General features: G+C 37.1%; 1 protein-coding gene across 9 annotated transcripts in view; it reads right to left on the minus strand.

The window, feature by feature from the left end:
- Positions 1-9,551: 9,551 nt before the first annotated feature.
- LOC311440039 (gamma-aminobutyric acid receptor subunit pi-like) overlaps positions 9,552-24,485 on the minus strand; it is a 73,874-nt gene continuing 58,940 nt past the window's right edge. For all 9 annotated transcript variants that reach the window (XM_084526444.1, XM_084526445.1, XM_084526446.1 and 6 more), the window contains 3 exons: positions 16,818-16,970; positions 15,761-15,954; positions 9,552-10,218 (listed from right to left, as the gene is read on the minus strand). In XM_084526444.1, coding sequence (XP_084382570.1) covers positions 9,907-10,218; positions 15,761-15,954; positions 16,818-16,970 — 659 coding nt within the window. In that variant the 3' untranslated portion in view covers positions 9,552-9,906. The remainder of the gene's footprint in view (positions 10,219-15,760; positions 15,955-16,817; positions 16,971-24,485) is intronic.

A 24,485-nucleotide genomic window follows, 5' to 3' on the forward strand; every position in this document is an offset into this window, starting at 1 on the left:
TTGTGAACATCCCTCTGCAATTGCTCTCTTCATGCTAGTGTCTCCTTCACAATCAGTGTGATTAGAGGGTATGTACTGCCTTTCTTCTTGTACTAGTTACTGCTGACCTGATGGCTCAGTTTCTGCTTTTTCCTATGACTTTCTAATGCACCCTCTACTCTGGCCCTCCAGACACTCTCTCATCCTAAGTAGCTACAGGAGTGACCTACGGTCTTTGGTCTTCCTTCTTCAGTATGTGGTGGATATCCAATATTTCATGTGTGTTTTTTTCTCTGACATGCCTTTGAATCCCATTTTACAGTAATCCATGTGAGCGCAGAAATAATCTTCTCTCCCAGCAGCAGGGACAGTGCTGCCCAGCTATGTGGTTCCTTCATTTTTAACCTGTCATGTTGAAGAGTGCATGAACAGCAGGCACTTCAATAGAAATCATTAGAAGAGAAGTGACAGGTTACCTCTTTTGTCATATGGTGTTTTCAGATAAACATTTCATAAGAAAACTGCTCGTTTTTATGCTTGCTGCTGTGTCACTTTCATTTCTTCCCTTTTTTTTTCTGAGAAACAGCAAACATCATAAACCTACATCTAAAATGGTGGAAGAGAGGTTTTCCTTATTCAGAGTCCTGGCAAATATCAGCCATTTTCCCACCAATTTAAACAGACTCAGTGAAGCAGGGAGCCTATTTTCTCTTCTGCTTGTTTTCTTAATTCTTTCCCAAAAGGCTGCTCTGGGGAGCAGCTCCTCTTTGCATGTGGACCTGCAGGAGCCCTGCTTATTGCTTATTTTGGTTTTTGATCTGACAGTTGATGATGCTCATTATTGAAATGCAGTCTCTTAAGTGCAAAAGGAACCAACCCATAAAAACATGCTTTTCCAGGAAACATTTGTACATATGTATAGACATATATAGATATACATATGCACACAGACTCAGAGCAAGAGTCCTTTTACAAGTCACTTCAATCACTGCTGTTAAATACAAGAAATGTGAGCCTCCACCTCCAGGCAGTTTTTGTATGTGCCTGTAAAAAAAAATGACTACACAGTACTTTATAAGTGCAAGTATTGTTAGAAAAACAGAAATAGTGAGGAATCAGAGTGAGAGAGGTCTCTTCTATAAGCAGACTACTCCAGGGCTAAGTGCTCCACTGTACCAGCTAACAGAGGGTGCCTTCCTCCTACCTGAACTGGCCCTCTGCTACAAGCAAGCTGAGTCTGCAAATGTTGAGTATTAGAGCTGTGACTTACTCCTGTGTTCTAGTGCTGAACGTATAGTAAAGTTTCATTACCTCAAAAGACTGGCTGCAGTCTTTTTATCAATGAACTTTTATAAAGCTTATTTTTATCTGTGATTTTTATCAACACTTTTAATAAAATTTATCAAATACCCAGTATTTTCTGATGTAACATATTCCCTGAAGAGAACTCTGTGCTTAAAAGCTTTACTGAATCAGGATTTAAAAACTCGTTATTGGCAGCACTTAATTTTCATTAAATTCTTCTTTATAGATTAAGTAATCACATGTTTGTGAATACATCAATATTCTGGATATTTTAATAATTGGAAATTGATCACTTTGGTTATATGTTATTGTTCCTTTTTTCATGCCTGAAGAAAAATGCAAGTGTTATTGTAATTAGTTGTTCCTCTTGCAATTTTAAGTTTTCCACAGCACTGTTGTGGGTGTTAGAAATTCAGTTCCTGAAAATATTAAGGTCACCAGAGTGGCTGCATGAGAATATGAACATAACTTTAAAATAGCTTAGGCCCAAATGGAGCAAGTTCATATTACAGAAAACATTCAAAAGATATAAAAACTCTAGAATTGAAGACTTGAACCTATATTTTACACATGGTACAATACAAAGGACAAAATTTTTAGTAAAAAAACACATAAAAATATTATAAAAAAAAAAAAAGTTTATTAATCTCAACAGAGAGAGACAAAAATTCTGCAGACTTCCAAAAAATGCTCAAAACAATAGCAAAACAGCATGAGCTGAGAGCACCCTCTTCTGATCATTATTTTATTTTTCAGGTTCTAAATAAAATATCTTCTGCATATGTTGTAAAATTCCTATGACCTGGACTTTAATCAGGATTATAAATACATAAAATGTTAGAGAGGTTAATACAATAAATTTGTTTTAGCTAAAAAAAAAAAAAAAAAAAAAGGAAAAGAAAAAAAATGCTTTAACTAGTCTGTCTTACAAAAGTAAAGACATTTCTTCTAGTAACTTCTTCCCCTTGTATGCTCCAGCTTAAAGTCAGTGAGGCCATCCAGGGTTGGAAGTGAAGGGGGAAGGCTGGGTTTTTACTCAATTCATGTCAACAAGAGAGATTTAAATTCAGCTGGAAAAAAAAAAAAAAAAAAAAAAAAAAAAAGTCTAATACTGAAAGAGAGCATTTAAAAAGATGAAAGAATAAGGAAATTGGAGGGGGGGGGGATAGTAACATAAATATTTTCCTATAGTAATAGCAGCATCATTGCATCATTTGTACAGTTTTCTCACAAAAGACAGGCTAAAATCATAAATTCTAACTCCCTCTGTAATTTAGGAAAGAAGCAAAGGGAGCAGTGCCTCTGTCCTTTTTCCTCACATTCAGTCTCTGAGGACCAGAGAGGAAAAACTGTTCATGAATGTTAGAGCAAATGAAGCCTGATTTTCTCCAGATTTGTGTTTCTGTGTTGACTGACTCTCAAGTCTAGAAGATGTAAATTGTCATTGAATCTTTCCCCACATTTAAGGCATTTAGATGTGCTCTCTTTAGTGTGTATTCTCTGGGATCTAAAAGAGTTTGAGCTCATGCTGTCTTTTTCTCAGTGGGGAAGCAATCAGATGTCTCTCTGACTTGGACATCTCCTTTCATAAAGCTCCTAAGAACGTCCTGTCTCAGGGATTTCTATTCTTTCATTACATTTGGTGAAAAAATATAACAATGGGTTCAAAAAACTAGGTAGCATGGACTAGTGGGCAGATATATCAATATATCTGGCCTTATGTATTTTTCATCCCATCTACTTAAGTCTCTGAAGCCTCTTGTAGGGGGCCCTAGGTAGGCAGAAGTTTGGGTAAAGGTTCCCTTTGGTGTGGGTAGTGGTTCACATGAGAAATGAACCAAGACAAGAGTGGCCAGCAGCCCTGACTAAAGAGAGCCCTGCACTGTGGATGAGTTGGTACATTTTAGGGTAAGTCATCCTGCTGCTACCAGCACCCACCTGCAGAGAGGGAGATTTACACACCAGCATACACTCTCAGCATCGTGCATGTTGAAAGCCAATAGAGATAAAATTGGAAGATACAAACAAAATCCTATTATATGATAAGGAAGCCAGGATAGACAGAGACAGCAGAGAGATAAGAGGGTCATGAAAGCTAACAGAGCAATTTGGATCTGAGAAAGTGGATGCACAATTCACCAGATGCACTCAGCCACATTGGATTGCCAGATGAGCCTAGACCTTGTCAAATTGTAACAGATTAGCCTCTTCAGCTCTCTCTACATTTAAGGCTCTGGCACAGACCATTTTAGACAAATACAGATTGATGGCTGCAGTGCACACAGGAATGACACAAGACAAGAATGATGTTGAAATATCATTAAAATTGATGATTTTGGCTTGTCCCCCTGTTAACTTTCATACAGCACAGCAGTGCATCTGAAGACCTGACATTATCAAAAACAATGTACAGTGAAGGGAAATGCTAGAACTAAATAGAGGCTTATGCAGATACGTGGAAGAAACCAAAACACATTTTGGTTCTAGTGGTAAAAAGTTGCATGTTAATTCAAGTAATCTGACAATAAGAGAAATCCAGTTCTTTCCATTATGTGCACTTTCTTATGGAAAAGGTAACCAATAGCTGGGTTATAGAAACAAAGGTACAATACTGTTCAAAGACTCCAAAGTAATACATGGCAACCCAAAGCAAATACAGCTTTGAAACTATTGGACCAGAAGTGGCACATTACAAAATAGGATATTAGGTTGGAAATAAAGGAATTGTCTCTCCCTTGTGGTCTCTTACAATGTTTTTGGCTGGAGGTGCATAGAGAGACTGATTTATTGAAAAAAAAAAAAAAAAATCTACCATAATGCATAATGGATGTTATATTTCCTCAATTTTGAAAACCCTTAGTGAGGCTTTACCCAGCAGCTGGAATGTGCTGGGAAGTACAGTGACAGAACAAGGAGTCTGCATTTTTGAGTCTGGCCATTTGTTCCACCTGAAATAAGATCCCAGTATTTGTGAGCACATGAAGTTTGAAATGATGCAGAGTCTGCTATATATTTGGCATTCACATGGGAATCTTTTTTGAAATGAATGGAAATCTCTAGAGTTATCAGTTCTCACTTATCAAGATTAGCAAAAGTTGACCAGCAGTGTGTAAAAAGGTTATTCAGCAGAATTAAAACTATCCTGAAATGTAAGAAGCCTCAGACTTCAAAGACTTTAGAGTATTTGCACATCATATTTCAGATTTTTCTTTTAAAAGAAAAGTAGGATCAGTAGGATCTCTGAATCTTTCATTATGAAAGAACCTCAGGAAGTACTGGGGTACACATACCTGAACACAACACTTACACAATTATAAAGAACAATGGGGAAAGATGAAGAAATTATGCTCAATATCTTATTCATTTTCTGTGATGAACATAATCTTTCTGTTCAACTTATATTTAGCTACTCACAGATCTTAATCTCCTATATTATTATTTTGAAGATTATGTGATTTTGAGAGGCCAACAGTGTAACTACTTGTCAGAAATGCACTAAGGGTTGTCAAGGCAAGCCTTATAAAACTATCATGAAGATTGGACTAGATCCCTATGGCCAACTCACAGACCAATAATGTAGGTTGGAAGCTGTTCTTGTAGATCTAGTTTTCTTCACAAGGAAGAAAATTGTCTCAGGAAAGGACAGTTGTATCCATTAAATATAATCAAAACCATATTGCTATGAATGGAGATCACTTTGATTAGGACTAAATTAGCTACATGCATAGCTAGTTCAGCTTATGAGTCTAATGGACTAGTATTTAAATGCATAGAAACGTACAGAAGGTTTCCTTAGAAGAGACTAATGCACTGTTAAATGATTCCCCTTCATTCCTTCTTTCATGGCCAAAAGATAGCAGGAGATGGTGAACAGATGGGCAGATAAAATGCTGAACCTTTTGTCCACAGTCACGTAATGGTTATGTGACCATTCTTGGAAACTTATCCATGATCCTCAGTAGGGAGATCATCGGTTTAACAATGGGACAAGGATTAAGCCAGAAAGAACCTGGGATGGAAACAGGTGGGTCTTTTGCTATGGAGAAGCACTGAGATGGCCAGAATTATATCAATACCATTTGTGAAAGAAGCTATGTGGGTAAAGACAGATAAAGGATGAATCAACTGTGAGCATGAATGGAAAATATTGATAGTTTCCATTCCTGAATGCGCATATCCAATAATATTTTGATGTTGATTCTGGGGAGAAAATATGATTCCAGAGACTGTGGACCTCTGGAGGAGGTAAAGGAAGATGCAGGCAGTCTGTCTTGTAGTGGCATTCATCCAAAGCAGCTGCTTGACAAAGCAAAACTGGAAGTGGATTGAGTGAACTGGTTCTTAAAGAAACTGGGGAAAAAAGAAAAGAAAAAAAAAAAAAAAAAAAAAATAGAGGAGACAATCCTTTCAATCCCACTGGCAAATCTTCTCACCAGTTTGTTGCTATTTCTGAAATGGGATGTTTATAGTAGCATCATTAACAATAGCATCAGGGTCAGGGGCATGCAAGCTGAGAATATAATGCCATGTAATTCAGGCTTGAAATCCATTTTATTCTTCTATTATTTTTTATTTTATTTTATTTTTTTCCCTAACTTTGCCAGCTTGTTTTCCTTGCAAAGCAGCTAGGCCTCAGTTAGACCTTGAGCTATGAGATCCTGGATCCGTTCCTTATCTGCCTTTAAACGAGCATAGTGAGATTCCCCTCCTTTCTGAGAAATCAAATAAAGTTACTATCAAATCTTTCTACTGTCTAGGTTCCAAAACCTGCTACAGCAAGGAAAGCATCATCAACTGTTTGTGCATTAATACATACGAAGTTATCTAGTGGTTAAATCTGGATTAAATTCAGATGCAGAGCAGAATTTGAAAATTAATCAGGGCTGTGGTTTGTGTGTATGTATTATGGTGCTATTTTTTTATTATTTTTTTTTTGTCTTCTGAAGCTTTAGCTTTATTTCATCTGGAATAGGAAAATAAGGTCCATTCCAGTTTGAAAGCAAACACAGAACCCAAATTATATGAGTAAGTTCACATCAGAAGACTGAAATACCCCTAAAATCTTTCTCTCTCTGAGGATGGAAAGTTTGACTGCTAGATGAGACTAGGAAAGAAAAATGTCTCCAGATGAAAACTGATAAAAAGATGAAACTGGCAATATGATTAAACTACACGCTGGTATTAATTATGAAGTTATATAATAATATATGAAGTAATGGCAAATCCATTACAGTCTTCAAAGTCATGTCAAGCCTATCAGCTACAAACACTGTTGAGCACCCAGTTCCCTACTACAGTGAGCAGCGTCCATCCCAGTCTTCAGCACTCAGGTTGAGAGAGCTTGTTCTTGCAGTGACATCTTTAATCAGCCCAGAAGACTCCCCCTGATTCATTTCCCACCACTTCAGCAAACCCCATCTTCAAGAGAAACTTCTCCTAAAGATTTGAACTGGCTTTTATGATTAATTTGATGCTTGCGTTAACTCTTAGCAGTGTGCCCACAAATTACCTGTGAATATTTATTTATGATTTTTAAATATTGATGAGAAAATCATAGGTACTGCCACTAGTCTGCCTGTCTTGAAACACTGAGGTACTGTAATACTTTGATTTGAATCATTATAACCTGGAGGAGAAAACCTCAACCTAAGGATAGAAAAGTCAGGCATTGAACACAAGATACTGTGGTTGCGATGTTACTTCACAGGTTGGCAGAATATGCTACTGATTTAGGTGGCTAAAATGATGGCACTCTGGGTTTGAGAAGCCTGAACTTCAGTGCGAAAAACACAGTCCACCTGACTACACTGTTTTGTCTGGTTTTAATTAATCTGTTACTGAAAACATGACCTAATTACCATAACACAAAAGTCAGTTTCTAATAGCTTTTCTCTAGAGGCCTTAACTAGCCATTTAAGTTTGCTCATTCAATAATGAAGAGTAGTTAATTAGCTCCCTCTACTGCTGCATAAAGTGAATTGTACCAGTAGTGTCAGTTCTTCAGTAGCCTCTCCACATTATAACCCCAGTGGTGCTTTTTGCACTCTGCTGCACCATGCCACTGCAAGAACTGTTAGTGGAAAGCAGAAGATCTACATCTTTTTGTTTCTTCTTCTGTCACTGGCTTTACTATGAAGTATGCTTTCTTTAATCTCCAATCTTTTTTAAATTTATTTTTGAATTGCAGGGTGAAAATGTTGGATGTTATTTCTTTTAATACATATCACATGTCAAAAGACACAACCGTTCTTTTAAAATAACTATCACATACAATGAAGCTTTTAAAATAACTATCACATACAATGAAGAGACTTGCAATGAAAGGAACAGAGCTATGTAGGTTACTGCTGTATTGATCATAAAGGTGGCCACGGTGCTGAATATGGCTACTCAGACCAACAGATGGATGGGATGCCCTTGTCTTGTGCTTGCAATATGTGTTGACTGGAGAATTCAGATAGGGCATTTAGTTGTCTAATTATATGTTAAAACAAACTTTCTATACTTATTTAAAGTGCCACCTTGGTTTATGAGTTAGTGAATGCCTGTTCCAAAACGTCATCTTTTTAGTATGTGCCTTTTGATTTAGGTGGAATATTTCAGATACAGTCATAACATCCCTACCAGCATCTCACTAAGCAGGCTGCACGATACTTACCTAAAATATAGTTGACTCTGAGAAAGACAACAAATAATTGACAGAGAAAAATCAGCAATTGCTAATACCTTCAAATGTCTAAAATCTCCAAAAATATATATATTGTGGTATTGTAAGACATAGCTCAACAAATAATTTTATTTTCACAATAATTTACTGTTCTGTTAAGAAACAAACCACCAGAAAGATGAATTATCTCTAAATTAATTGGAAACTACGATGCTTACTTTACAACTGTAGTAAATGTTAATCCTAAATTTAGTGTGAACACAACAGATAATTTGTACCATATGTGTGAGCTATTTAAAAATATTCAGGGTCAGTGTAAACTTCAGATTTAGGAAACTAAATACAGAGCTCTACTTATGCTTCCTGTGAATTTTATGGTGGAAAGAACTGGAAAAACTTCTCAAAATCCAGTTTTACAACTCATTTCCAAAATAAACAAGAAACAAAACTCCCATAATCTGTTTCTGAATACAAAGTTTAAGATTAAATCTGCAACAGCAGAACGATTTAAAGAGAAGTACACAATACATCTTGTTTCTTACACCTCTTACGGATTTTGCTGCAAGGGAGGGCAAATCAAACTCACTAATATTTCATGCTTTCTTCCTTCTCATAATATTGTTCACCTTCACAGGCATCATACTGCCAAGAAGCTAAGTCAAAGACTGTTAATATTATGGAGGATTTCTAATGTATTTCTACATGTGCAGTGTTGCACATCATCATAAATATCAAGGTACGCAGTTTAAGTTGCACGTATACGCATCTGTACATATACATGGAATGGTTTGGGTTGGAAGGAACCTCAAAGGTTGCATATACATGCAACTGGTGCTTTTATTACGGTAAGGGAAAAGTGCAACAAGTGCTTCGAAACTTCCAAACTGCAATACAGGAAACAGGTTGCCAGATCAGTAACTTCTGTAACACCTGTCAGTGAAGTCAACAATCAGAAAGACTGTGATCATTTTTCATCAGGTGTAATCATTCTGTAATGTGGGTCGTAAGTTTATCTGTGTAAAACCTTCCCTCTTCTCATCAAGAGTTATTGCATACCCAGGGGTTTTCTTGTCAGCTTTGGAAGTAAGCCTTTTCATCTTTACACAAAATTCTTAATAGCAAGTGACTGAAGCAGAATTTGCTAAGCTGAAAATGAAGCATATCAAAATTTTCCTCTGCATAATAGTTACTCAGGCAGTTGTAACTGAGCAGAGTGCCGAGTACAAACATCAGCACCAATGGCCATATTCCACTAAGGATTGGCCAGCCCCTAAAATTTTCCTCACTTGGGGAAAACAATTCTTTGGATCTAAACTTTCTTGGCTCCACTCCACTTCTATATTCTGCCATGCACATATTCAGAAAAGCTACTGATGCCTTTGGGAGTTCTGTGTAAAGACTTAGGAAGAGTCTCGATACTTATTTGCAGTCTTACAAATTTGCGCATATTGTTTAGTTGGTGGTGGTAGCCCACACCTTCAAAACTGTTTCTTTCTATGAAGCAAAAATACTTTAACCTGCAATTACCCATCTTCATATATAAACTGGAAAACTTATGTATTACTGATAAAGCTAGATGGAATTGAATACTGAAAGTATATCAAGAAAACAACACTTCAATGTCTTTATTTTTCAACATATTCAACACAGTTCAGAAACAACTATAATATAGCTTTTATTTTACAAAGTTGACCATTAAAATATTAAAAAGGATTTAATGTCCATTGACAAGTAGTATAATATGGGACAGGCATACTAAAAGGAAAGTCAATTTCAGATGACAGCCATTTAATAGTGGAAAAGTGAGTTAACAAGAAAGTTGGCATAAATGCTTGAAAAGATAGCATGTCCCCTCATATCCCTTTATCCTAAGGCAGCTTTCCCATTCTACTGCAACTTCCCTACTGTATCCAGTTTCTAACCTTTAAACTATGCTATTTTTAACTTTAAAATATTTAGAAATACAAATAATATACCCAATAAAATACATTAATTATGATGAATGATAACGGGAAAGAAAATCTGGCATAGTTGTCTATGTGGTAAGGATTTTTAACATGGAAACAATCAAAGATACAACAAAGTCTTTTCATCACTGACATTGGTGAACTACATCCACTGTGTTTACTTCTCTCCTTTTTGCCATTGATGCTGGTTTTGCTGCTCTTGTTTGAATCAATTTTGTTCACATTGTCAGAGGCACTGCAACTGTTAGCAACTGCTGCCAGGACTCCATTCCTTTCTTCTTCAGCCTCTTCATCCTCAACCTGATTGGAAACAATTGGAAACAAAACAGCACAGCAGGAACTTAAGTGCACATTTCATTGCCTATTTACTTTAGAAGTGAAGCAAATAATAGGATTTTTCCTACAACTCTTCCCCTGGTTCAGCTCCATGATTCCAAGGGCAAGCATTCCCAGGCACCAGACAGCTCCTTTCAGTTTTCATAGCCTCTATATACAAGTAAAACACGCTGATTTAAACAATAGCTTACCACAGAAGCTTTCATAGGGCTGCAGAGCAAAGCTGAATGTGTTCAAATATGGTGCACTAAGCTTTATTTCAGAAAGCAGCAAATCCACAAAATGAAACCAAAAAATAAAAATAAAAAAATAAACTGTCTTCAGCTCAGGGGAAACTCTCACAAAAGATAATGTCTACAAAGTGAGTAAAGCACAGCCCCAGCTGGCAGATGGGGTAGAGGGAGTTAGCAGACCAGCTAGTGAAGCTGGTTGCAGCCTAAATTAAGCATCCCAGAATACAAAATGCCTTCTGAAAAGTTGGCTGCTCTATTCCTTGTGCTTCATGATGAAAATAGAATTAGTTAAGATAACAAAATAAAATACAATTAAAAAAAAAAAAAGACAATCATAAAAAGCATAAGCTGCACAACTAATTCAGTACTAAATAGTACACACTACTATGTTTCAAGTCCTGAAACCCATGCTTTAAGTTCAAAGTTATGCTAAGATTAAGCACATTTTTATGTGCTTTGCTGCATCAAGACAGCCCTGTGGATAATGTTGTATAAGCCTTCTGGTGGGTTTTGTTTCTTTGATTAGAAATGGCTCAGAGCCATGAAGTTCATGTATGAAATCTTCACCCTTTGAAGTCAGCAGGTTTACTGCCACTGACTCAGAGGACATGGGATTAGACATCAGCTCTAAGCGAACTTTCTTGAAAGTTCTGGGGTCTTAACTCTGGTTTGGGATATTGCAGATACCAGCAGATCCAAGCCACAAAGTTTGGCTCCAGATTTGTATGTAACCTAAACCTAATTTTGAAAAGTTGGAAGGGGGAGTTGTCTTAATTGAGGTAGTTCTATACCTAACTAAGCGTCTACTGATGCTTTTATTACTTTCCACATCAGGGAGTGGCAAACAAACAAGAAAAGGCTAAAAATTTGCTTGTGAAATGCAGAATTCAGAATCTCTTTCCTCTGACCAATTCACTTGTTCCATTTGCATCATGGAAATAACTAGATTAATCAAGGACAAATTTTAGAAAAGTTAATAGGTACAACCCTATGCATAGCCACACTAAAGCTCATTTAGAAATAATACAGCTAATAAGGACAATGAATGCTCATTAAACCACCTGACAGATCGTCATGGTGGTGCAGAATGGTTCTTCTGCCCAGGGTACTTGCAAACAGCCTGGTTCTTGGGCCTTTCTTCATCTAAAATTAGTAATGTCCTTGAAAATTAAAGTGGAGTCTGGACTATGTCCTCAGACTGCTGTGAGTCAGTGAAGCAAGACAGATGGAGATAGAAAAAGGGATTATTATTGCTTTCCATTTTCAATTTGAAAAAAAAAAAAAAAAAAAGTCTAGTATATTTTATTTGACAGAGATAATCATAGTTCATCACAATGTGACATTAAAAATACAGTGACTACAAAAACTTATTCACCCCCCACCTAGCCTCCCGCAGCTCTGTGAGAACTTTGAAACCAAAGGCCAGGACAAAAATCTGCCTGTAAAGCACTCAGAGGATCAATCCACAAAACTCCAGTCCAAATCTTAAACAATTCCCGGGCTAGTACTAAAATTCAAACCCAGAGTTTTCTGTGGAGCCCAGCTCTGTTAGAAATACCTGGTTCTCCTATTTTAGAAAGCTCCCCTGGCTGAGGAGAGCACCAGGGCTGGCAGGGGAGCCCCCGCTGCTGCAAACACAGCAAGCACCCAGGCTATCGCCTAACGAAGGCACTTGGCGCTTCAAAAGTGAATAAAATAAAGGAACCTGTCAGAAGAATCCTGACTTTTTTTTCCAGTGCTCTCATTTTTCAGAAAGGGAAAAATAGAAGAACATCTATACGGCAAAAATGGCTGGATTTAGGGCATTTTTCTAGATAAGAGTCTATTTGTCTCTCAGGTAGGGCTGGCTAAATGTTGGTACAGAATTAGTTGTACTGCAGAGCGTGAAAGGGCATTGCGTGCGTACCATTTTTCTTTTCACACAACCACATGTGAACAATTCGCAGGAGGCTGATGCTTTATTAGGCTGTTCTTAACTCCTTTCTACTCCCTAAGAGACATTTATAACTTCAGCAGCAGATACTGTATGTGGTGCATATGTATTCGTTTCTGCTTGTGGTGTTGCAAGGCAGGGTTCTTGCTTAACAGAGATGTATTTACACCAAAAGTGCGGGAAAAGTGGCTTAAAAAGGGGAAAGTTAATCTCAAGAACAGACACGAACACTAGTTTATAAAAAAAAAAAAAAAGAAAAACTACAATCTTATAAACTGGCACTACGAAGGGACTTTTCAAACTCATTATGGAGAAACGAATACAATGACAGATTAAGATGTTTCATATTATTAAAAAAAAAAGCATTACAAGAGTTCAACTGTGACTCTAATTTTAAATGTCACACTACTTAGATTTCCCTGGATTCCAGCTGTCAATGAGAAAATGGCAGCTGGCACTAAGAAGGGCTCTGTTTGGACACAAAATTGATAAAATATAGGAAAGGTACTGTACATCTTTTGACACTACAGGGAACCTGCTGCTGTGGCTGCTGTTTATGCTCACTGAAGTACTTGTTGACATCTAACAGCCAGCAGAACTGAGAAAAGTTGTTACTGCCATTGAATACATTGAATAGATGCTCAAGATTAAAAACATCTCAAACAGGAGTGTTGCACACCTGGAACTTCTTGAAGTGTTCATACAGACCACACAATGTTGGCACAGAAATGCCAAGAATGAACAACACTGCCCTTGTAACCTAATTTTCAATCTTTTCCCGTTTCTGCCCCAAAGGAAGAGGTTTAGGTGCAAGACAGATGAAGTCCAAGAATGATTTCTCTGCTTTATAGAAGGGCACAATTCACACCTGTGTATAAAAGAAGAGAAACTCATGCAGTTCACATGAATGGCAGGTTTTGTCCGACCTTTTAGCAGGTGGTTCCTCTGCTTTTGCCATTAGTTTTGAAGCTCTTTCAGTGGGTACTGCTTCACATAATGTGAAACACTAAGAGCATAGACGTGATGAGCAGTTTCACCAGTTTTTACTACAAACTGGAGATCCCAAAGGTCTCAAAAGAACTTCATATGCCAGTGCCCAAGTGCTTTAAAGAACAAAGCAGAAAGCTGTGCAACTAATTCCTATACAAGGCAGAGGGTTACATTTTCAATTCACCTCCTAAACTTATTTACATAATTCTGAGAGCAAACATTATATCAGCTCGCATGAGAATAACAAACTGAGAGGTGAGATTTCTAATTACCCTATGTCCACAAGAGCACATGATAATGAGGAGAACACATTTGTGGTGACGATAATCACACTGAAATTTGTTAAGTGCCTGCTAGACAGTAACATGACATTTTAGCTACTACTTCTGTCTTTGTGATATTTTGTTCTTCACTGTGAAATGACAAACAGAAGCCAGGTGTGCTTTATATGGCACCCTGCTCAGTAAACAGTGCTTATCTCCTTGGCTGCAGTACAAGAAAGACATGACAGGCATTTTCCTTATTCTAAGAAGTCTTGATTTGATCTAGGACCCACTAACTGTCTCTTCCCTGTGCTTGTGTTTGTGTGGGCAAGCAGTGAGCTGGACTTGCTCACCCCTGATGCACAAGAAGGCAGGAAACATGCCTAAAGTAACAGATCACCCCTTTTGGTCATTAAGTCTATCACAAAACTGCACATTAAGTTTTCCTTCCTTGTTTAGCGCTGTACCTCCAGCTAATTCCATGAGTTCTCGCATTTGCTCCATCTGCAAGCACTCGTGCTTGTGCCCCATATGAAAGGGAAGCTGACACAGGTAGGCAAAGGCAAGGGCAGTCATAAATGCCCTTCACAGATCTGAAAATGCTTAATCATCCAAGCGCTTGGCTTTCTTACCTCCAATAAGCTTTCTTTTTTCTTTTTTTCCACTCTATGAGCAAATGACAACCATTTACTTCACAAGATGGATATGCTCAGAGGGAATTGTCACTGATGCTATCTTGCCAGGAAAAACGACCTTCAGGCTTCCCACTCAAATCCTCAGTCAGAACCAGTATTTGCCCATTTGTAGACATTCCCCAGTTAGAGTATGATTTTTAAAACCTACTGGGCCCTTTGTGGCCCTTTTTCAAACCTTCTTCACACACCTAGATCTGATGGCAGTTTTGTTTGAACTTAGTCCTGTGCATTTACAAAACTCATCTCACATTCACACAGCCAAAATCCCATATCCATATTAGTTGTTGAACTATCTAGGCATAAACAAACACATTTCAGCTGATCTTCACATTGTTTTTAAGCTTTGTTACTTGAACTCAAGACAGTGTCCTGTTTCTTGAACCTTCTGAGGAGCTTTGTTTAAGCATTTGCAATGCTCTGTTCTAGTATTGCTTAAACTGTTAACAATCTTTTTTTCCAGCCATTTAACTGTACAGCACTCAACCAATCATTTTCCTGTATTGTTTTTCCTCATATTCTCATTTTTCATGCTTTATAAAAAAAAGTGAATTTTTTGATCTTTGTCTAGAAAATTTGTAAGCTGCTTTAAATTTTCTTTTTGTCACGCATATTAGACTCAGTTCCATAATTAAAAGCTGTAAGACACTCAGCTTCCAACGTTCTCATGACTTTGTTTTCACTGCCAAACACTGAAGATGAAGGATATAACAGAACTTCTTCATGAAACTGTCCTGATTATTTTAGCAAGATGACAACCACCAGTCTCAAAAATGCCTATGTTGACTTGATCCTTTTTTATTTTAAGTCTATTTCACAATATCTCACCATTCTAGGAAGCTCATTAGAGCAGCAAAAAACATTGCTATAATAATGACCCAGAACAGAAAGTGAATCACAGTGTGAGCTTCAGCTGCAGCTGTTCAGAAAGAAGGTGTAGGTGGAAGGCTATAGGGACCTGATATACCTAAGACATGAAGCTGTCTGCTAGTAAGCTGATTCACGTATCATGCAATATGCAAAAGGTTTCCTAAATGGTAGATGATAAAACTTTGTTTGCTTTTGCTGTACAGCAATAAGATCAAGCTGCCTTGCTCAGTCTAATTTTTGAGCTGTAAGAAAGCGTATGCCATGGCTTGTGAGAAGGTGGGTGCCTGATTTTTGTGATACATCTAGCACATTGGTGTTTCGGTTTGTTTGATCTGTTCCAAAAAGTTCCAGGAGTACAAATCCTTTTCCTTTTTTCTTGAGGTTATTTTGTTATCACTGTCATTATTCTAAAATACAAAATTCTTTAAATACCTTTATCATTAATGCTAAATAAGATAACTTATTCTTTTTAGCAGATATAATAGAAGTCTACTTTGTAGGTCAACAAGGGAAGAATTAAAATACCTTCGGAAGTTCCTTTGAGCTCGGTCGATGCAGAGTACAGAAATGAGCCACAGCATACTCTAACAACGCTCCGAAGATGAAACTGAAACAGATACCGAGGTACACATCAATTGCCTTAATAAAGCAATTAGCATTTGGGAGTGAAGTCCTGGCTCCCATCATCAGCGTTGTCATAGTTAGGACTGTGGTAACACCTGTGGAACACAAAAATATAAATTCTGATAAAACAAGGATAGCAATGAGGCCCTCCAATGCATTTGGGAAACCAGGATAGTTTTTTTCCTGAGCTTCATGAACACCTAGTATGACACAGAATTTAAAAGGGCATGTTTTGAAAAGGAGACTTCTAAATGCATTTACGATTCTGAAGTTAAATGCTTGAAAATACTCAAGAACAATATTTGGAAAGTGGAAAAAAATTGAAATTAGAATGGAAGAGATTTTCATTCTTTAGAATGTATATTATTAACTCATCATCATTGCAATGCAATGCAAATGCTTCCTTTAAAACTTTCAGATGTCATGTTTCTCAGTGTAGTTGTCCACCAGCCTCATTTGATGTGCAATCTTTTCTTTGCTATTCTATAGACGTGTTTTTCCTACCCCACCTGCAGTCTGATCAGAGCTGATTTGCATTTTTCCCTTTCAGAATCTCCTTTATTTGAAATTAATTATATTTAATCTCATAATTCTCTTATTATTCCTGTGTTAATTAGTATGTATCATTCACCCTCACAAAAGCCTCATAATTCTGTCTGTATATAGCATGCGTTTGAATATTTTGAAATGATTTTCAAAACAACTGTTTTTTCCTCTCCTTCCAGTAGCTTCTCCTGCTTCCAAGTCTCCTTTTGCTACCAAGGACATTTGTTTTGTTGAAGAATAGCAGAGCTTCAAGGAGAATTTGCATGATGTGCTGCAGATGGCAAACTAGAAAAGTAATTCCATAAAACTCGGAAACATTTGCACCTTTTGGAAACGGATGCCACGTACGCGTAATAAAACAAGCATCTTAATGCTCCAACCCTTGTTTTGGTTTGTTTTATTGGCTTCTCACCGATGCAGATTCTGGCTGGAACTGATGACTGGCTTATCCAAAATGATACCCAGGAGAGCACAACCAGGAGGATTGATGGTACGTATGTTTCTAGTATGAAATATAAGATGTTTCTCTTGAGTTCAAAGTGAAACACTAGTTTTGGGTAACGTCCTGTGAAAAGAGCAGGAAAAAATATTTTGAAAGTACAATTCACAAAAAGTTTTTTTTAATTATCAACCTGTATATTGCTATGCAATAAAAGATTAACAAATAAGCTTGAAAAAATTAAACACTGTGCTGAAAAATTCTAACATGAAGATTCTACATTGAACTGAAGGGAAAAATCCATATATATGATGTCTAGTCACTTCATATCCATAGCTTCATTAAAGACGTCTTGAATTAGAAATTTAGAGGGGGTTAGTGTGGAAAGAATTAATCCATCAATGCATGGAAAGGCAAGGAAATTTAAAATCACCTATATATTTAGCTATGTTTATTAACAAGAGTTACCTCTATGAGCTACTATATAAACTAGCATAACATTCATAGCATCATAAAGTTAGCATGGGTCCTTATCTTTAACTGCCTCACAGATCAGGCTTATTTTGATTTTCATTTCATTTAGTATTGTTCCAGATGTAGATGACAGGTACTTTCCCTAGTAATACTGACCTAACTCTCATATTCCACTTGAAAACAATCAGTGGTTTTGCATCTCCACTATTTTTTCTTTACATTAGAGCAGTGCAGTGTTTGCACTGTTCTAAGCAGTGTCACTGTTATCACAGTGCTGTGGCACTTTTAACAGACTGACTGCCAGAAGATGAAAGTTTGGGCCCACAGAGCCAAAGACAGAATCAGGTTTCATTATGGAATAGCACACTGGTAAGCAAAGTCTGAATTTGAATTACACACTAACTGAGCAAAATTAAGCTATGCTGGGGCAACAGAAGTGTAGGATCTCAAGTTGCTACCTGTCCAACAGATCAAATTAAGGCAAAAGCTTGCTTTTTACTAATTTAAAGAGCAGAACAGACTTTTTATTCTGAAGTTCAAGATTAAGTATGTTTAACAACATTCTTTTAAAAAAAAATTATTGTACTACAATATCAGTGAGAGAATGTAATGCTTGAATGTACTGTGGTTAGATAGCCTTGGCTTCATCTGTTTTGTTCCAACAAACGTTGATCTTCAGGAGGTATGTCTGTTTGCAGTGCTGCATGCTGTGAGTCAGGGCAGAATTACAGCACAGTGAATGCACCTCAGCAACAGCATCATGTGCACAGACAGGCTATTTGTGTATCCCTCAGGTGTGCATTGAGACATGGAGTCAAAGAAAAGCACTTTTAAAAGCTCGAAGTACAAGTAATGGATGTCAAGAAATGCCTTATTGCTGCCAGACTAGAAAATGGATAGTTAAAATTCAGTTTTTAAGTGTTGTATAAACTGAATCTAGAGAACTATAAGATTTGCTAGAATTCCTAAAATCAGAGAAAATTAGTAGACTATGTAGTCTGACCTTAATCACAGGCCATTAAGTATTCCCAATTATCCCTTATTTTCAACTCATTCACTTTGTCTGGAATAAAGTTCACCTTTTACACAGACATCTAGACTTTATCTCAGTATATCAAGACAAGCAGCATTCATCAAATAATCTGTTACGTGGATTAAAATCATTCTATCTATTAAAAATGTATGTTTAATTTCTAATCTTAACCTGACTTCAGCTTTTTGTCATGTTGTCTCTGCCTTTTCATTACTGGATTAAACAGTCCTTTGGTAGGCAATTCTTTCTCCTTCTGAAGGTACGAATACACTGTATTTACGGTTCTCTTTTGTAAATTCAACAAGCTTCTAATGGTAGAAAAAAGGATACAAAGATAGACAGACTTTCTCTGTCCATGAGGCAGGAGGAACAAAGACTATTTATACCGTTGTTGTCATTTTTGTATGAAAAGAGGAATGTTAAATTAACGTAAACCTATTGATATTGTAATTTTTACACATACAGCTGTTTCCTTCAAGTTTTCACCCATCAAAATTGATTTTACGTGTTTAGTGGACCAAAGTAAACCACTCAACAATTAGGAAGTGCAACTGCTGACAGTGCAACATTACTTCTACTTTTGTCTGCATTTGTTCTTGTGCTAAATCAAGCACTGGTGCTACAGAAAAGCACTGGGTCTGTACAATAAAAGGCTATGGCATAAAGCATGTTTAGGGAAAGAGAATTAAGTTTGTACATGCAATTGTAAATCTGTGACTTTCTACTGTCCAATAGCGAGCATTTGAAACCTACATAAAAACAGTTAAGAGTATTATTAATAAGCTTCTATTTAACTAGAAATCAAAAGAGATATTTCTAAATAAAAAGATTTTTTCTGCACAGTTTGTAACCCGCACTGCCCTAACTGCAGCATGGTGGCAGTTAGTACACAAAGGATGATGGCATGGCCATTGCGAGTGAGGGAAGGGTGTCAGTCCAGAGTTGGCGTGGGAATGCGAAGGATGTGACCCATCAGCAGGGAACCAAGTCCTCCACAAAAGTCTTGTCTTTCTGTGCAAACCCCAGGGAAGGACACGGTACCATGTACCCAGGAAATGGGATGAAGGGATTGGACAGCACTCCTTGCAGAGTTCCACAGGCACTTGGAGTGACTGTGGTTCAGCCACAGAGATTTCCTCCAGGAGGGAAAACTCTGAAATAATCAATACAGAATAGTCATACAGCACCATCTTCTCCTGGTTAGCTCCCTACATCTGTGTCTCCACTTGCCTTAGTGTAAAAGCCAAATGTGTCTATGGGAAGTTATTTCAAAATATCCAACTTGAAATTCACACTTTCCCATCTTGCTGTAATTTCCAAGCATGGACAAGCCTTTTGAATGTTCCCATGTTCTTTTGTGTTATTTTTCCTGATGCCAGAAATTTCTCAAGTAATGTGAACAACAAAGAAAAATAGAGATGTAACAGCTTATAGCTGAGTGGTTTTCAGGGAACAAAGAAAAGGCATTTCTCTAACCTTAAGGCTTTCTGCTTGCCAAAATCCAAAGGCACATCATGGACATGATAATAATGGTGTCTCTAAAGAGCTCAAAAGAGCTTTTATAATGGAAATTTTGAAGAAACCTATATATAGAATTCATATGAACTCCTCCCGTAATAAACCAAAGGAAAAAGAGGCAAAAAATAGTATGTAATGCATGTGTAGCATCCTAAACAAATGACCAATGAGATAAAATAAAGATAAGGAACTACTACAGCCCTTTTTACCTCTACACTCCATGTGTATCAAAAGTTATGTTTAAAAAGAAACAGATTTGCTACTACTGTTATATGCATTGCATATGAGATAGTGATGATGCACAACTACCTTATCTCATTGGCTTTCACTTGCACATCCAAGACTGTGATGCTATAAATCAGATCAAAAGTGAAACAGGTGCATGCAATTTTAATCCTGCCTTTACTAAAGTTAACTCCTGAAAACTGTCAAGCCTGCCCCTTGCTTGAGTGATATTGAGAACAAAATCTTTGCATTAAAGATATTTTTTTATTCAAGTTTTTGGCCCATGATGGATGTCACCTCAGTATGTGAGTGCCCCAATTTAAATTTGATTATGCGATGGAAATAATCTCTGTGCAGATAGTTAATTCTGCAGTGAAGGCACAGATTTAGCACTTACCAAAGCATCAAATCACTGTGTTTAATAGATTGTCAAATATGAGTTGAACCTGAATGGCTGTCAATATACCTATTCTTAACCTGCCAAAAGGTGAGATAATCCTACTCAGGTTACCCAACAGTGAAAGAAGATTAAGCTGAGTTACTTTGGCTTTATAGAATTTACTAGAGGGCAGAAATACAAAACTAGATAGTAGCTCTAGCTGACATATGAAGTACATATCCAGATAGCAGACTACAGTCTCTATATATACTCCCAATTCTCTCTACTGCTTTAAAAAAGAGCACCCTAGAAAATGGAAGGAAGTGAACAAAATCAAATTTCAGGTGGTTCTAGATGACTACTTCTGGTTTAGCATCCTAAAAATTATACCAGTTTCTTTCCCATTACCTAAACAGGCATAGGTCTAAGTCTAAGGCAGAATTTTCTGAATGCAAGAAAACACAGCTTATTTCTCTTATAATTTGGCTTTTGGTTTTCACTTCTAAAACAATATTCTAATTTACAGCACAGCCCACCTGACACTGTTAGATCTTTACATAATACTGATGATTTTAACAACACTACTATTGCACTGACTGAGAAACAGACAGTGAGAAATAAACCTTAAAAAACCAAAAACAAACAAACAAACAAACAAACAAAAAAAAAACAGGCTTCCTTATCACCCTAGATCATCCATTTTTTAGATATGCCAAAATCATTTCAAGACCATTTTTTAGGGTGTCTGCTCCTGGCTGATGGCAGAATGCTGCCTTGCTGCACTTTCTGCTCCCCCCAAAACAGCAGACAGTCACAGCAGAGGAGCCTGAAGAAAGAACTGATGCTCTACAGACAGCATCCCCATTTTAACTTAGGAGCATCTTCCCACAGTTACCTCTTATGGACGTGAAGAACTCTACTCCAGTAAAAGAAAGCTCCACGTTACTCTTTATGTAAGAAGCAGCACTTTGGTAGAGTTATACTGACGTGCTTGTGTGAGATGTACATCACACATTTTATCTGGCACCCAAGGGGTTGGCATACATATTTCATGATAGGGAAGAATGTACTCTTTGTGCCTGACTGCACACCCCTGTGCAGGATACCAATGTATCACTTCATTCCCTGCTTTCACCTTTTAAGGGGACAGTACAGGAGAAAGTCTAACTGCCTTACCTACGTGCTGAATTTGTAGTTTTCACTATGCAATTTTACTTGTTTATAACATAAATATGCCTTAAGAAATAGCACTGTTTACGTTTTTACCCAACAAACAAGTTGTGCAGCTGTAAAGCAATTTATCTGACTCGTAGGATGCTAAGGGTACCAATATACATGGGTAGTATCAAAACTCCTTTGTCCCTCCTTCAGAATATAATCATAGTTTTCTGTTCTTCACTGTCAGGATCTTATAAACTACTTCCTTTCCTATTTGTTCTTCAGAGGTGAACAAAAGGAAATGAAAGATCAGGATGGGCTTTGCGTTTCATCTTCACAAAAATGCTTTACAAAAATTGAGTTTGAAATTCAAATTTCCTAAGAAGGAAACATACTCCTTCATGTCGTAGTTGTGTACAGATATACATGTATATCTCTATTTAGCTTACCTGTTAAAAAAAAAAACAAAAACAAAAAAACAAAAAACAAAAAAAAAAAACTTAAAGACAATTATGCCACAGGAAATTTTCTATGTGTTTGTATTTCTGTCTGTACAACAAAGAACTTTCCTGAAGTTAATAAAAAAAAAAAAAAACCTCTTACCAGTGTCCTCAATATTCATCCAGTCCATAGCCTTTCCACATGCTTTTCTGCTACTGTAACTTTTTTAGTGCATTTTTCATAACTGTTTTCATTCTGAACAGTTCTGGCTTTGGTAAAGAGTGTGAAGCATTGCAGAAACATCACAACAAGAACTAATGATGGAAAACTTCTGTACCTCAACTCAAGTGGAAAGGCTTACTTAGAAAAAGCGATTATCTGAGTGAAGAGCTCAGATAGGTAAGTTGAACATACATGGTAACAGATACATATACATATGTAAATGCTTGAATTTTAGCTGAGGTCCCCAGATAAGATTATACTAAATACAGTTCTAGGATTGTTTTTGAGACCTGTATGTCAAAGACAATATTATCAGAAATAACACTTGGAGAGCAATTACAAATTATAAAAAAACTGATAAAGTGAATGACAGAAGTTATTCGGTGTACTGCACCTTGAAATAGAAGACCTGAAAATCCTAGAAAAGTTTGGTTGCTGATTGAGAAGAAATCTCCTTGGGGAACTGCAGAGGGTCCTGGAGGACTGAGCAAGGTAATGCGTCTATATTTGGAGAGAAAAACTGTGAAAAATCCTGCATACAGACTTCAGACAAGGAACAGCAGCCAGCTCCCATTGCAGGCTTTTTCAGGAGGGCAAATGCCTTATTATCATTGTGCATCAAGGACGGAAGGCTTTGTCTCTTCTTTCTCTCTGTTCTGCCAGAATAATACCATTTGGATGTGCCACCTTGCTGACTTCATGATTTCTAAGAGGGGAGGTCTGCCTGACAAAGCTCTCCCTGGCTTCTGGGCAGGGGTTGAGGACTCTGTGTTAGGCTGAGCAAACTGAGCCTCAGTTCTCCTGATTCTGCTGAAAATTTGGCAGGAAGACTGCAGTGAGAGTAAGGAAGATGCCAGGCAGAAAAGAGGAAAAGCTATCAGCAGCTAATTACCCTCAAGTATCAAATCCCTTTTCTGCTTTTTTTCTGATTAAAAATATAAATAGGGATTGATAAGCTATTAGTTGCTGTGAAAATAGAAGAATTTATTGAGTGGGAACACACAGGAGTCCACACTGTGTCCAGAACTTCTCGCTACCAAATACGATGGCATACCATGGCATACAGAGTGTCTTTTAAGAGACACTGAACAGAAAGCAGTGATAGTGCACTGGAGAGAAAAACCGGAGTTCAAAATTATCTCAAAAAGTATCAGAAAAAGCCTGAGTACAAGAAGATGCAATTCAACAAGAAGCAACTACTACCCTCAGACAGGAATTACTAGCTTGAAATTGCAAGCTGAACAAGGTCAACAATGCACAGGAATTTTCTGCAAGAAAAGCAAATATCAACCTGGAATGGATAAAGAGGAAATGCATGAAGTAATCCATTTAATGCATGAAGTGATGCATTTATTTACAGAGGACATCAGATAGGAACAGGGTACCCAGGGTACCAGCTTGTGTGCACATACAACAAAGACAAGAGAAAGTCTACAGAAGAACAGTAGCAAAGACAGGAGATCTAGAAAACTGTTTGTATGAATTAAAGAGAGGGAAAGTGCTAGTCTGAGAGATGTACCTCTTTTGAAATGGTGAAAGAGCTGCTGAAAAACAGCAGGAAATTTGTCTTCCTTATCCACAATAGACAATGCAGAGCATAACAGGTTTGAAATGCAGCAAGGGAAATCAAGATGAGATACAAGGAAAATATGCTTTTAATAATCACCAGAAAAAATCATCTAGGGAGGCCAAGGATTAGACACTTTGGAGGTTTGTCTAATTTACTCCTGAAAACATCTGTTAGGAAGTTGGATGTTGGTATAGATGATCTTATCTTGGGACATTAGAATAGATTAAGTGAACCTTATTTCTATTATTATTTACACAAAATGCTAGACTGTAACAGTCCTTAATTCTTTCATGTTTTTCCAGTAAAAAAGGCAATCTTTTTACATCACCATTTATTACTCTGAGAATGCAGGTGGTGTTGGCTAGACAGCTAAAATAAAAACCCAGCATCCACTGATGCACATACTTGGTTTTGGGGTCCAAGAGAGTATGCTTCAGTGTCTGCAGAATAAGGATTACAGTTAAAGACCTCCAGAAAGTAGTTCTAGCAATGAATTTACCTATGTCCAAAATTAAATTATTCTGTGTCAAGAAAAAAATCAACACAAAATTCTAGCCAGCGACATGGTTAATGTTATACAAAGTAACTTACTATTATGTGATTATAATAACATCATTACTA

Source organism: Aythya ferina, assembly GCF_964211825.1.
Source record: "Aythya ferina genome assembly, chromosome: 7".
NCBI classification, from domain to species: domain Eukaryota; kingdom Metazoa; phylum Chordata; class Aves; order Anseriformes; family Anatidae; genus Aythya; species Aythya ferina.